Genomic DNA, 16,494 nt, shown 5'->3' with positions numbered 1-16,494 from the left:
GCTCCTCTAACCACCTGCGCGCCATCACAGAGCGGTAACATGGCTCATTGTCCCGTTGAAACATGGCATCTCCATCAGGGTACTCTAGGGCCTGGAAAGGATGGACATGGCCTAAAAGAATGTCCGCATAACGTGCACCTGTCAGCGCTCTCTGCAGCCGGACAATGGGGCCTGATTGTGATCATGAGAACGCCGCCCAGACAAGAACTGAAACACCTCCCGCCTGGACACAAGCTTGTTGACACACACAATCCATAGATTCATGGGGTATACGCCACACCCTCACACGCTCATCAGCTCGATACAACTGGAACCGAGATTCACTGGACCATACCACACGCTGCCACTGTTCCATGGTCCATTGCCGATGTTCACGAGCCCATGCACGTCGCGTCGTTGAACTCTGTGTCGAGGTGTTCAGCAAAGGGGCACGAGTTGATCGTCGGCTGGTGAAGCCTGTGCTGTGCAGTTGCCTCGTTACATTCTTGGTAGAAATGGGTTCCTGACTCCCAACATTCAATTGGGAGGTGATCTGACTCAGAGTAGCCCGTCGAGCGCCCTGCATGATTCTGCGGAGGCGACGTGATGGCCGTTCGTTTAAACATCTGTGGTCTTTCCGTGCGGCGGTTTACACGGGTGGTAACATTCTCTCTGCAATATTGGAGATCCATCCTCGACATTGTTGACCTCGGAAACCCGAATTAGCGTGTAATATTCGCAATGCTATTCTGTGCGTCGATGATCATCCCACGTTCAAAGACGGTTAACTCGCGACGTGTTGCCTTCTTCACGACATTGGTGTCTGCGACAGATTGCACAGATTGCTGAGCTGCACAGCCGCGACGCTCAGGGGTCATACACGGCACATGCACGTCGTTGAGCTCTGTGTCGAGGTGTCAGCAAAAGGACACGAGTTGGTCGTCGGCTGGTGAAGCCTATGCGGTTCAGTTACCTCCTTACAGTCCTGACAGAAATTTGTATTAAATAGCAACACTCTAATTTCCTCTCGTCCACATTGGGTAATTTTGTGCAGTATAAATTTCTTCTCGTCGACTGATTTCTTGCTTTGCTTCATGTTTTCTACATTTGCACTATTCCTTTTTATGTAGGACATGGTTGGTACTACCCCGACGGCTTCCATTAATTGAAATATGTTAGAGTGTTACTGATAGAACATAGCATTCAGCTTGAATGGAACTGTTCGCAAGCATTCATTGTTCGAGTCAGAGAAAAGGAGAATTCTGCCCATAGGGACGGTGTAAGTTTGCTATCGGTCTTGATGCAATTTTCAAACACACAATCTGAAAACTGCAACGGGGCATCTATGCGTATAATTGGTAAATGCCATAGTTCACCCGCTTCCGAATATAAAACTAGTAAAGGACATCAATGACTATCGGCCGATTAGCATCTTATTTATACTGTGAAAAGCTTAGAAATTCATAGTTCAGGAGCAGATCACCAACTGTCCTACTCAACACAGTCTCTTCGATATCCACCACCCCGGCTTTAGACACTGTACTTGCAGTGCACTAACAAATGTAACTGAATACATAAGCAAGCTGTGAACAATAAACAACTTATGGTTTTGGGATTATTGTACTTCAGTAAATCTTTCGACACTTTTGACAGATACATATTTCTACGTGAGTATACACCTGTGGATCAGTTTCTATCTCACCGGCCGCCGGCAGTGCGTACTTAATGACTTCTTTCGTCTTCCTTTCTTAATCCCTTTACCCTCCAGGGTTGGTTTTCCCCTCGGACTCAGCGTGGGGTTCCACCTCTACCGCCTGATGGACATTGTCCTGGAGCCTGAGAATTTGGGTCGGGGATACAACTGGAGAGTAGGATCAGTACCTCGCCCAGGCGGCCTCACGTGCTATGCTGAACAGGGTCTTGTGGGTGATGGGAAGATTGGAATGGATAGTCAAGTAAGTGGGAAGGCCAGGATTGGGAAAGAAGCGGCCGTGGCCTTAAGTTAGGTACAATCCTGGAATTTGCCTGGAGGATAAGTGGGAAACCACTCTGAGGATGGCTGAGGTGGGAATCGAACCCACCTCTAATCAGTTGACCTCCCGAGGCTGAGCAGACCCCGTACCAGCCCTCGTACCACCTTTCAAATTTCGTGGCAAAGCTGGAAATCGAACCCGGGCCTCCGGGGGTGGCGCTAATCACACTAACCTGTACACCTCAGAGTCGGACGCACTTAATGACAACAGTGAATATTCAACTTGGCGCACGGTTGACGTGGGCGTACAACAAGGATCTGTATGGGGGCCCATAGTTTTCTCTTTGTATATATATGACATAGCTTCCATATTTAAACACTGTAAATACCACCAAAACGCAGATGTGAGTCTCTGCCCCTTTAAATTTTAGATCTTCGAACACCCTTCAAACGTCAAAAGCACGGAAGGTCTAAATTCCTTTGACGACCTGTGATATTGTACCACGGCAATGAATACAGCTTGCAGAGGGAAATAGCCTCTAAGATTAGATGAAGTCAGATGACATCATCACGGCACTATCTTTGTAAAATCATATATGCATCCGGTGGTAACAACATGGATCTATCTGTCAAACGATAATGTTTAAGAATCGTACCAAATGATCTGACATTGTAAAATATGGGGGGAATGCTGAAAACAAGGATACAGAGGTATAAAAAGTGTTCGACTTGGTGGAACGGAAGTGAACGTACATTAAGTGCGTAGACGATCTGTAGACGATTCACATGTGCTGTCGGCGTGGTGCACTTGACTAAACACCATAGGTACTGTTCCCTGATAGTTCGAATCTCCTTTTTTTGTGTGTGTGTTTCCCTTTTCAGTTGGACCATCGGCTATCAAACACATGCCTGTTCGTGCCACGTTTCACCAATAGGACAAAGTTTTATTGGAGAACGGACGTTAACTGTCCCAACACATATTCCTTAGTGTGTGGCCTCAGTAGTGCTGTTTATTACTTCGATATGTACGCAGTGGATGAGTACGTTGATATGATACTAATTTACAGTGAATCAAGAGCGAACTCACTACAAGCACAACGCATTTACCAACAGAGATGTCCACACAGAGGTCAACCGGCCGCAGTTACTTTTAATAATGTGGAACGTCGTTTGCGTACAGCAGGGTCACTCTCCCGAAGCTTCAAGTTAGACGGACATTCATGACTTCTGAAGCTAGTGCAGAGGTTGTGTTACCGATCGAGTTAACCGTGTGGTCAGGGTCACGCAGCTGTGAGCTTGCATTCGGGAGATATTGGGTTCGAATTCCACCGTCCACAGCACTGAAGATGGTTTCCCATGGTTTCCCATTTTCAGACCAGGCAAATGTGGGGCTGTACCTCAGTTAAGGCAACGGCCACTACCTTCCAATCCTGGCCCTTTCCCATCCTTCTGTCACTGAGAACCTTCGATGTGTTAGTGCGACGTTAAACAAGTAGGGAAGAAAGAGGTTTCTTGAACGCTATCCGAGATAACCCGCACGCGAGTGCAAGCGTAGTGGCATAACAGTCGTCTGAAGTACGCAACGGTATCTTGCATGTCTGTTGCTTTCACCCCTAACACCTGCAACTACACCAGGAAATCCACGGAGCTTCGGTCAACTTTTGTGAATGAATAATCAGGCAAGTGGCAAATGATGGAGGGTTAGTATCAAAAATCTTACATTCGGACGGTTTCACAATAATGGTACCGTGAAACGCCGCAACATGCGCTATTGGAGCGTTGACAGTCCCCATTCGATAAGAAAGGCAGCATTTCAGTTACGATGGGGTGTTCATGCTTGGTGTGGTATTTTCGGTAACTACCTCACTGAATCACATTTTTCTAAGGGCCCACAACCTACATTTTCTCCGCCATCAAATACCACTGTTGTTAGAGGATAGGCCTCTAGGACAGCGTGTTGCCATGTGGTTGCAACATGACGGAGCTCCACCGCAGAATTCAGCAATCCTCTGCAACCACCTGAATGGTACACCGGTGAATGGATAGGAAGGGGATGGTTTGTCCCCTGGTCCGGTAGGTAACCAGATTTAAAACCATTGGACTTCTTTCTGTAGGGCCATTTGAAACAAGTATTCTACGCACAACAGCCGCAAGGTCCCGAGAGCCTTCGAAATTTAACTATGGAATCCTGCAGATCCATTATCCTTTACACCTAACCTGCTGCAGCAAGTCAGAGTCTCAGTTCAACGGAGTGCACAAATGTGCATTTATCAAGAGGTCACCATATCGAGCACATGCTGCGTTAGCGAACTCGTGTTCACGTACATCAAATTCCTTTCACAGATCATACTGTTCCCGTCCTGACCTAGACATCGAATGGCCCTTTTCAGAGTGACATAAACATCCAGTCACTGAAAACGTTTATGTGTGACGACATGCCCACGAAATGAGGCGAAAAAAGGTAAATAAAATACAGCACCTTCGGGGATTCAAATTAACTCAAACTTTATCCGGCCGCTCATGAGCTAACGAGCGACGTACGTGGTCGCCGGAAAATTACGCTTTATCCAGTACTCTTGGCTTCCGCGTGAATAAAGGTTTCATTCGCTGTTGCTACTTCGAAATCCACGGCATTAGGCCGTCAGACCTCTACGGAGCATCCGTAGTATGTGCGCACGGGCATGGTCTGATATTTGTAAGTTGTCTGTGAAATATGTTTGTGTGAACTCTGACCTAAACTACATTCTAAGGGACAGGAGACTCACACTGCAAATATACAGTAAACCCGAAAATATACACTCACAAACACTTCACCTGAACGAAGACTTGATGACCGTAGACATATGGGCCAAAAATCACGGACTAGAAGTAAACCCTCAAAATTCCAGGCAATAATTATTGGACACTTACTCTGCAAACTCAGTCGAAGAGCGTTACCATAGGTGTCCACAAAATTTATAATACTCTCGTACAATATCCAATAGTGAAAATGTAAGAAATCTTGGTGAAATATTAGACAAACATATTCTTGGTCTGCCCACACTGTTTCGATGTGTAGATAAATATACGGAATACTACATTGTCTCAGTAAATGTATATTCACTTTTCCTTTTAAACTAAAATATTTCATACTGAATCACTTACATTACCTGATTTTGATTACTGCGATGTAGTTTACAACAACCTAGGAATAGAATGGAGAAGGAAATGACAGTGTGCTCAGAATGGTTGTGTGAGATTTATCTCTGGACTTCGTTACGCTAACCATGTCACACTGCCGCACACGGGGCTCACGAAGCTTCACTAGCAAGAGCAGCGCACACTTCATACTTTTGGCTTTTCGCATATTCTTAAAACTTATCAACCAGCTCATCCCCGTGATCGCATCAAACTAATTTCTACAGACCATAAAAAAATACCTGATTCTGCAGTTCCATGTGCTTTATACAGAACGACAATCTATGCTCAATCTTTTACCTTACCGCAGTCCGACAATGGGATCTTCTACCAGTGGACGTCAGAATTATGTCTGACCACTCAGCTTGTATACATTCTTCGAAATACTGGGTAAACATGAATGAGTCATCTAGTTGTAAACTAAAAACACCTCCTACTTCCCCTCCATCATTATTTCCCTCTTCAACAGATAATTTTCTACCTATTCTTCTTACTATTCCTTCTCTTCACCTCTAAATTTAACGCGATAATTCGGCATCTTCTTGAAATTTGTTTCTTTTGGACACGTTGTCTTAATTAGTACTAGCCGAAACCCGCCAAGACGTGACGGTCTACGGGGTAAATACTAATTAAAGGATTTCCTTATATTCGACATTTCTTGTACTTTATTCTTTTACGATTTTGTACGTCGCACCGACACAGATATGTCTTACGGCGACGTTGGGATAGGAAATGGCTAGACGTGGAAAGGAAGCGACCGTGGCCTTAATTATGGTGCAGTCCAGTGCTTTGATAGGTAGAAAATGTTTTTAATGTTATTTGATGTCATCACATCATACCAAACCAAACGAAATCCCATGGCGCAACAGCCCCGAAGGGCCATGGCCTACCAAGCGACCGCTGCTCAGCCCTAAGACCTGCAGATTACGAGGTGTTGTGTTTTCGGCACGGCAAATCTTCTTGCCGTTATTCTTGGCTTTCTAGACCGGGGCCACCATCTCACCGCCAGCCCTCAGATCGAGGTAAAAATCCTTGACCTGGCCGGAAATCGAACCAGGGGTCTCCGGGTAAGTGGCAGGCACGCTACTCCTCCAACGCGGGGCCGGGATTTCATTACACACCTATATTAATTTGGAACATTATAACATAGTAAATACTGTAGTGAGTTGTTGCCACCATTATATTCTCCATGCTGCCGTCTGTTGCCTAGGACCTCAAAACGCAAGCAAAACCGCTTCCATCTGTTCTAAAACACACCTGGAAAACAGCTTATGGATGAAAAAGCGTGTGCATCCACTTCTACAGTAATTGCAAAAGAAACCTGAGTGAATCCATTTTCATCATTAAGAAGCAGAACATGGTGTATCCTTACCATGCGCCATTACCTAAGGTGGTTTGCAGGTGCAAAACTAGCTTAATACACATTGTGTTCTGTGTCCGAATAATGCTTTTTCAGCTTGGTTTCTTCATGTACGTTAATTCTGAGCTTGTGTCAAGTTGGCCCTACCACACACAGCCATGAAACGAAAAGAAACAGTAGTAGGAAAGCTTACTCGTCCATGAAGCCGAATGTTATCCGAATTTGAAGAGACAGAAAGGAAGTGAAAGTTTATGATGTTCTGCTCAGAAAGCGTTTCGGGGAGGAAAGAAAATAAAGATCTTGCTTTTTATAAGAATGTGATCGATCCTCAAGCAGCCGGGAACAATGCAGAGGAGGACTCAGAGTTTTTCAAAAGTTTTCAACGGGCCACCTAGAGGGTTACGCCCTCTCTCTGGCCAAGAAATGCGGGCGGGAGATGTAATGGAGAAGGAAGGTGGGTAAACGAAGTGAAAAATGAAAGGAGATGTGTGCGAGGAGGGAAGGTTAGATGAGAGTACCAGGGTGGAAATGAAGGGTTAGGAGGTGCAGAGTTGCAGTGATGTTACAGAGGGAAGTGGTGAGGAGTCCGATAATATCGGGCGTCGAAGGTGGTTGGGGGAAGGGGTGGATAGACGGGTTGGCAATGTTGAAGATGAGAAGGGGCTGGCCGGGTGCGACGATAGGTGTCGGTATGGGATTGGCGAATATGGTTGGGGTGGGGAATGAGAGGGCTGCACTTTATGTCGGTGACGGTAGATATAGGCACAGTTGCTAATGAAGCATTGTACATCTTCGGCGATTGGGAGATGGATGTGGACCATACAAGTTGGGCCTGATGCTTTCTTTATCCTAAAAGCGCGACGGGCTGGGACGCCTTCTGCTTGGAGTTCATTGAGGATGGTTCGTTCCAAGAGAGCAGGGTCAACGCTTCGGATTACACAGCTATACTAGTTGGTGGCGGCTGCGTGGTCAACGGTTGTGCGGCGGCTGTTGCGTCGTTGGCTTGAGAAGACTGTGTGGCGATGCGGCGCTGCTGCTGTAGAGTCCGATGCGTTGCCAGGTAGGTCCTGGGGGCTAGGTTGTACTGGGGTTGGAAAGAGAGGGAGGGAAGTCATGATTGGGGAAGGATGGCACGTTGCAACAGTGGTGACAGGAACATGCGAAAAGGTATGGGCAGATGTCGTGATGGTCGTAGAGGTGGTAATGGTGTTTGTGCGGTTAGTGAAAAAAGAGGACGAAGATGTTTGCTTTGATGTCCAGAGCGGTGGTGCGGCTGCTGCGGGCGTGGCCAGTGCATCGTCAGATAGCTGACATAGTATGTGCTCAGGAGTAGTTTCCACGTGGTGGGGTTGTCGGTAGAGATACGCGCCGTTGATGAGGAGGTGCAGTACGTCGACTTCAGTGGGTAGTTGAAGAAGGACCAGTGGTGATGGATCGTCTTCATTATGTATCCTTAATGCAGTGCGAGCTTGGACGCCTTCTACGTGGATTTGGGTTAGGATGTCTCGTTCGGAGAGGGCAGTATCGACGCAACAAGTACAGAGGTATGCATGACGGGAGGCTGACTTCCAACTTTTGTGTCGGTCGCTTGTCATTTGAGGTCGGCGAGGTAGCAAATCGATGGCCTGGAATGAATACCTCGTATCTCACAAAGCTCTTCCTATCTATTATTTCACTTAAGACTGGTCACGCCTTCCAGCCACATCTGGGTATGCAGTCCATCAGAACAATGTTTGTTGGGTTTATTTTCCTATGCTTATTAGTAAAGGAAAATGAACCTTATAAAATTCATACTCTAGGAGTTAGTAAATATGTCACACAAACATGCTTTCCTATAGTACGGTAAGGTAAGGTTCATTTTCCTTCACACATCGGCATAGGAAAAAAGAACACAACGTACATTGTTCTGATGGACTGCATATCCATGTGTGGCTGGGAGGCGTGGCGGGTCTTAAGGGAAAAATTGGATAGGAAGAACTTTGTGAGATACGAGGTATTCATTCTAGGCCGTCGAAATGTACAGATGTGGAGCCACTCGGCCAAGCAAAAATGGTGAGGTTCTTCGGCGAAAATCAGTGATGTCCGCTGTGAGAGAGGTCACCCTGTTGTGTGTGTGAGTCCCGTTCCCCTCAGCGTTTGAAATTCATCTAGAAGACAATGAGTTGCCTATGTAATTTAGATGGGAGAGGACAGGACTTAAAATTTTGTTGCCTTTTTTACTTCTTGCATGGTTTCATGGCATATACTTTGTAATAGTTACTTGTAGTTATTAAATAATTTATTTTCTCCTTTGAACCAGCATTAAGGCATCTTTTTCCAGTTACGTTATGATAATATCTCTTCAGAAGCAAACCTCTGTAGTTCCATTAGAACAGGAGCAAAATCCGGTGAATCCAAACTCTATTTTAAAGATTTTCAGAAAAATAGCCCCTAAGTGAACATTAATCTACAATAAAAAGTAACTTTGAATATCATCCAGCGAAAGGAAGTAATAAGTTTTTCGCTTTTCCTAAAAAAAAAATGTTCCGGTGCACTCACAGAGTTTTGCTTCTGGACGCCTCAATTTCTTCTTAAGCTGTTAAGATATAACCGGTACTCTGTTTACAGGAGACTGCGCTAGAAATGATTCACACCATTCGCGAAGCATTCAATGAGCTTTTATCTGAAAATCACTGGATGGATGACGAAACGCGAGCTGTGGCGAAGGAGAAGGCCGACGCCATGAACGAGAGGATTGGCTACCCAGAGCTTCTCACAGATCCCGAGGAACTCAGTAAGGAGTATGTTATGGTAAGCCTAGGTAAACAAAATCGTTCATAATGACAGTATAATCATTATAAAGGATACGTGGCTTTCATTTTGTTGTATTATAAGGATAAAATGTCTCTTTATTTTCTACGGTCTTCCAGGCTAATTATTTCCAAATTCTGTAACAGCTGATTGTATGGCACCTATTTATGTTTCGTTGTATTTGTACATGTCTTATTAACAAAAATAAAACTTAATCTACTCAGAAGTGTGATGTAAAGAAAAAGTAAAGCGTAAAAAGAGAACAATTCATTTCGAACAAATATACTCCAATATATACTTCTTGCAAATTTCTTAACAATTTCTTTTAGGAAAAATATCTCTGTGATATTCCTTACGGTTGGATTGCGTTTTCTGACGTGTTTTGTCTGACGCAGCACTGATACAAACAGGCCTTATCACGACGGCGGGATAGGGCAGGGCTAGGATTGTGAAGGAAGCGACCGTGGTCCTGATTAAGGTACAGCCACAGCATTTGCCTAGTGATAAAACGAGGAACTACCGAAACCTATTTTCAGGGCTGCCAACAGCGGGGCTCTAAATTACCATCTCCTAATTGCAATCTAAGAGTTGCGTGTTCCAAGCCACGTAGCCAATTCGCTCGGTAAAAATAGAATTGATTGCAGTTATTTGGAACTGGTAGTAATGAGTGATCTTCGGTTCGAACCAAAGCGTACAAAATATTTTGTGATTTTTGATCAAAAACTGCGTACTTTCTACCAACTGTCCTGCGATTTAAAACACGAGACTATTAAAATGGAGAACTTTCTTTCTGAAAGCACAACATTCAACATACGGTTTTAAACCCGCGCCGTACGCGGAACAAAGTGAGAAAAATTAGTATTATTGCGGGTAAAATCGAACAGCCGGCTGTCCTTCTTGTAGGCCTCATCATAGCTCCACCATCGTCTTCTTGCTGTTTCCATGTAAACACACAGCACTTGGTGGCGCTATTTGAGGAACAAACCAGTCTCCGTGTTTAACAGACAGAAAACTGTTGGGTATTTCATTTTCGATCGGAGTTTTAACTGTTAAGTAAAAGACTTGGTCAACCTGAAACAGTATTACATCAGCATATTTCTCTATCTATGTTGTCAAGATGTAAACGCAGCTCCCTTCATTTTATGTGTCTGAACTGTCTGTCAAATCTCGGGTAATGGACTGAATTGTATTGAATGAAATGATACATTACGTGCTACGGGTGCTGAAAAGAACTTCGTTCTAGGTCTACTTAAGCCTGGATAATTTTCTGATGGGATATAATGGCCACAGTACATTTTATCTTCTGGCGTGGATTAGAACAGATTTGTTACAGTGATAGATACAGTAAATGCAAATTTCCATATAATTTATCAGCACCGTTACACAGAATGTTGATTATGAGTGTATTCGGACTTCTGGGCGTTATATTGGAGGACAAAAGGAGGCGTGATAGCTGAGTGACATTATCCTCGGCTTCTCAGTGACGTGGTCTGGTTTGAATCCCGAGGAATAATTTTGGAGTTTCTTAAATGAAAGGTCATATCCATGTGGTTCGGATTCCACCTTGAAATTGAAGTTCGGAGGTTAAGATCACACAATATCAACAGTCACCTAAAGCTTGCTTATCACTTGGTCTTGACAATGTGAAAGTGACTTGGGTATGAGAAATATTTATTTACGTATTAAATTAATTAATTAACTTATTTATTTATTTATTTATTTATGTATTTATTTATTTATTTATTTATTTATTTATTTATTTATTTATTTATTTATTTATTTATTTATTTATTTATTTATTTATTTATTTATTTATAACAGGGCTAAAGCACGCCAATTATAGTAAACCTACATTAATTACTTTTAAACAAGATATTACTAACAGTGAATTTATATTCAGGGATGAATCTACCTGGCACACTAGCAAACTCACCAGTAACTTAGAAGACAAAATATAGAAGACAAAATACTGTGTAGTCGACATACTTTGGCCTTGTGGCAGCCTCCTTATGGGGGAAGTTGTATTAATCAAAATAGTCAAATCGTGTTAATTTAAATATAATCTAACTTAAAACAATTTCTAATGTACATATATTGCAAGCAGTTTTGTTACAGTATTAAAATGTGTACGATTATGAAACTAAACTAACATACAGTCATAACGACGTCTTCTGTCAGTAATGTTAGTCTTTTGTCACTGTGGTGAAAATATTTAAGTACTGTTTGATAGGCAAAGTGAGGTTTATTGTTTAGACTTTAAGGACAGTTCTGTTGTAGCCATTACACAATCAATAAAGTGGTGAATTGCTTGTGAGGTAGTGTGTGCTTTCTCATACTTGAATCTAGTATTTAGCATTGAATTTATACGAAGTATGCGAAAATTTATCCTGGATAAAAAGTCTGGGTTGTCTAGGTACTGTTAACAATTGTATGGGTGAATCCAGTATCACTAAATGTTCTACGGTCTTCCAGGCTAATTATTTTCATATTCTGTAACAGCTGATTGTATAACACCATAAGGGATAAGCACCATTTATTTTATAGTCTAAAAGTTTTACGAAACGGCTCTGGACCATTTCAATTAACCTGATATACGTTTCATACCTCGGGCTCCACACTACTGTACTCTCGAATACCCTAGTTTTGTTCTTACATCTGTGTAGTAGAATATCATGATCGACTTTGCCTTGGTGAATGATTTTGTGCTTCTGATTATATACCCTAGAGCTCGGTATCCCTCAGCTATTATTTTGCGTACGAGCAAAGTGAATTATAAGACCCTTGTCAAGCATTACCCCAATGTACAATTTCTTCTTTTGCTATATGCTTTACGTCGCACCGACACAGATAGGTCTTTGGCGTCGTTGGGATTGGAAAGGCCTAGGAATGGGAAGGAAGCGGTCGTGGCTTTAATTAAGGTACAGCCCCAGCATTTGACTGGTGTGAAAATGGGAAACCACGGAAAACCATCTTCAGGACTGTCGACAGTGGGGTTCGAACCAACTATCTCCCGATTACTGGATACTGGTCGCACTTAAGCGACTGCAGCTATCGAGCTCGGTATATATCTTCTTTTTTTGCTAGTTGCTTTACGTCACACCGACACAGATAGGTCTTATGGCGACGATGGGACAGGGTAAGGCTAGGAGTGGGAAGGAAGCAGCCGTGGCCTTAATTAAGGAATAGCCCCAGCATTTGCCTGGTGTGAAAATGGGAAACCACGGAAAACCATTTTCAGGGCTGCCGACAGTGGGGTTAGAACCTACTATCTCCCGAATACTGGATACTGGGCACACTTAAGCGACTGCAGCTATCGAACTCGGTATGTACAATATCATCAAGATCTCTCTTTGCAGAAGCAAGCAGTCATATTTGAAGTAACTGATCGTAATATTTTGAAGTCGCCAGCGGAAAAAATACATTTATAACTTTTTATACACGTAAGGAGATCATTTATGAAAATCAGGAACATGATTGGTACCAGGTTAGAGCCTTGAAAAATTCCAGCATTGACGGTGTATACCATGTGAAAGTTCCCAATATACTGAACGTACTGTTTCCTGTTTAATAAGAAGGTACTGAAAACTCTGAGCATTGCTTGTGAGAATCCACATCCATTTAATTTATCTAACAGTATTTCCTTGTCTACATGATCAAAATCCTTGAAAATAGTGTCCATTTGTCCCCCAACATCTAATCGCGTCGAAACATTCTGACAGAAATTAATCAGCGGTTATTTCGAAAACCTAAAATGCCATTCATGGTACAATATAAATGATACTGCAGAACCGAGAGAGAGGGCAGCCCGGTTTGGGTTATGTATTAGCTTGCGTTCAGGAGATGCTGAGTTCGTACCCCACAATCGGTAGATCTGAGGATGGTTTTTCGTTGTTTCGCATTTTCACACCAGGTAAATACTGAGGCTGAATATTTATTAAGGCCACGGTCGCTTCATTTCCAATCATAAGCCTTTCCTTTCCCGCCGTCGTCAGATAAAACTTTCTGAACTGGCACCACGATAATTCACTAGCTATAATAATAGTAATAATAATAATAATAATAATAATAATAATAATAATAATAATAATAATAATAATAATAATAATAATAATAATAATAATAATAATAAAGTGACAGATACAGTAAATGCAAGTTTGCATATAATTTATCAGCACCGTTACACAGAATGTTGATTATGAGTGTATTCGGACTTCGGGCGTTATATTGGAGGACTAAAGGGGGCGTGATAGCTGAGTGACATCATCGCTGGCTTCTCAGTGACGTGGTCTGGTTTGAATCCCGAGCAATACTTTTGGAGTTTCTGAAATGGAAGGTCATATCCATGTAGTTTGGATTCTACCTTGAAATAGAAGTTCGAAGGTTAAGATCACACAATATCGACAGTCACCTAAAGCTTACTTTTCTGGAGTTCTCTATAATTCCATTGAAGATTGGAGCCACTCCTTTATCTAGCTAATTTTGTAGCAGCCAAACTAATTAATAATACTCCAACTTATGCTACAAGTAATGTTCTGCTCAATGTTTAATATCTCTCTACTATGTTTCTGCTATTTTGAGCTGCCTTGCACTCATCTGCCTACTCTTTGCCCGATTTTTCAAATGAAACTCCAAAGAGACGATGAAGACAAATGGTGTTGTATAGGGTTCTGATGTTCAGGACATGTCATATTTTTGTTCCGTCTTCCGTTTTGGTTATTACTTGTTGGAATTAAGCATGGTCTGGGCGTTTCTGAGCATATTAAGTCTTATTTCATGGAGCATATAAATGCATATTATACCATATCATTTTTTGTTTGGGTCATTTTAGTTGTTTATGGTCATGTTTTGGTTACACGTTAGACGGAAAAATGTGCTGTACTTTGAATATGACGTCCGATTTTGTTTGTGTAAATGTGTCTGTGGCATTGCGACAAAACTGAAGCTCTGTCTCAAAGCTGAATATTTGACGCTTATTGTATCTCGTCTGAGTTTACATCACTAGTTTTGGAATAGCTTCTTTTAGTGTAAGATTTGCAGTGGGGGTATTTTGTCCACTGGAATATCACCCATGTTAAGAGACAAGGAAATACCGCAAGGGCTTATCCTCTTTTCTGCTTTAGCACTTGTGGCTCGTGACCACTTCAGATAGCACCTAAATTACCTTTCTCCCTTCACCTTTCTTAAACTTTTAACAGAGACAATTTTCAAGGTTTTATAGTTAAATTAACAGTGATAGAGCTGACATAAGAATATTTAAAGAAAATGTAGTGAACGAGTTAAATTAAGAAATGGCGTTAAAGATTTCGGAAAGGAATGCTTCTTTACGGAACGTAAAATCTTCTTCTACAAAATGTGCGAACTTAAAGTAACTGCTACAAAGCGTTTTAATGTCCAGCGGCATAGCGACACTGCTACACACAAAATTGCTGAGATGAATGAGGAATAACAGATGCGTAATTTCCCACCTATATTTTGTGCCTACGGCGTCTGGCAGCGAATTCTTAATTCCGAAAACTAATACGATTTTCATTGGTTAGCAAGGATAAGTGATTTAGTCTCTCTCACCATTATGTGGGACTGCAATATTAATTAAAATATCTTCGGTATCGACCACAGTTTAATTATTGATAATCAACTTATTATAGAGACTAGTGGAATGAAGATAAAAGAACAAGTAAAGAATTTAATTCGAGTAGTGCAATACGATTTTATAATGAAATGTATTGTTGATATAAACGAACTAGAGGCAAAAATATTCGTTGGAAGTACATAATGTGTGATCATATTTTCCACTTTTGTGTCATATTCAGATATCATTAAGAGCATATTTTCCTGCATATTTGGGTGATTTTTTGATCCTAAACATTCCAAACCTAGTGCTGTACAATTATATTTTAGGTAGCTCTAAAAACGGCATAAATCATGACTGACTGAAGTACTAGCGCTTGACTTTACTGCTGCGATTTGTAGTAGAGGAGTGGTTCCAGTTTAAAATATATTTGTGATGACTTCATCTATAATGTCCTTATGTCCGAATGTGCTCATATGTTTACACACAGTAGTGGACTTTTGTTATAATATGAATGTGATTCAGGCAGATTTACTCTGTGTTTCAGTTGAACATCACTGAAGACCAGTTCCTTCTCAACATTCTGAATGTTCTCCGTTATGATGCCTATCATAATCTTCAGAAACTGAGACAACCAGTCAACAAGGATAAATGGTCTACTGAGCCTGCTGTGGTCAATGCATTCTACAATCCAAACAAGAATGATATAGGTATGGAAGAGAATGTAGCATGCTTGCATGAACTATAGGACTAATGGCGAAGTTTTGAATTTTCCAAAGTTTGTGAAAATTATTCTCTATTACAACCTCTTGTGCCATGCTGTACTCATTTGCGATAGCTCAAAGCGATATATTGTAAAAATCGCATATAAATAACTTGTAGCACTGTTCTTGCTGAAAATTGGCCTTTAAAGAAATAACAATAATAATAATAATAATAATAATAATAATAATAATAATAATAATAATAATAATAATAATAATAATAATTAGGACATGGTTGGCATACAAGGATATTGTAGTAGAAAGGACAAGGGAATGTCCAGGAAGAACAGTGATTAAATATGGGAAATCATATACGTCATGGTGGAATGATCAAATCTGGACAGATTTTAAACGTGCAAAGGAATCATATAACTCCAAGAAATAACTAATGTCAGTAGGGAACGCTACGTAGAACAAATATATATTTTTTACAAGTTGCTTTACTTCACACCGCAGAGATAGATCTTACGGCGACAATGCGACAATAAAGGGTTATGAGTGCGAAAGAATCGACCGTGACTTTAATTAATGTACAGCCCCAGCATTTGCCTGGCGTGAAATGTGGAAACCACGGAAAAACACTTTCAGGGCTGCCGACACTGGAGTTCGAACCCACTGCCCGCACTCAAGCGACTGCAGATATTGCGCTCGGTTAGAGGAAAGAAATAGATCAAATAGACACCTATAGAGTCAAATAGTATCATGGGACGATTTTGAAAACTTTCTGTAAACACTACGTTAGGCGGCACGGAAACCTTCCGGGATTGTAACAAAATATATAAGCAAAGGAGATTAAAGGAGAAATGGGCAGTAGTTTGAGTAAATCAAATAGACTCATCGTGAATACTCGAGAATCAATGGAAGTATGTAAGGAATATTTCTA

At 41.7% G+C, this 16,494-nt stretch overlaps 1 protein-coding gene across 1 annotated transcript in view; it reads left to right on the top strand.

The window, feature by feature from the left end:
* LOC136863720 (neprilysin-1) overlaps positions 1-16,494 on the top strand; it is a 729,030-nt gene that overhangs the window by 658,790 nt on the left and 53,746 nt on the right. Inside the window, exons 9-10 of the mRNA XM_067140078.2 lie at positions 9,096-9,278; positions 15,395-15,557. Coding sequence (XP_066996179.2) covers positions 9,096-9,278; positions 15,395-15,557 — 346 coding nt within the window. The remainder of the gene's footprint in view (positions 1-9,095; positions 9,279-15,394; positions 15,558-16,494) is intronic.

The sequence above is a fragment of the Anabrus simplex genome, chromosome 2 (genome assembly GCF_040414725.1).
Source record: "Anabrus simplex isolate iqAnaSimp1 chromosome 2, ASM4041472v1, whole genome shotgun sequence".
NCBI lineage: Eukaryota > Metazoa > Arthropoda > Insecta > Orthoptera > Tettigoniidae > Anabrus > Anabrus simplex.
This window is presented reverse-complemented; position numbering and strand designations above follow the sequence as displayed.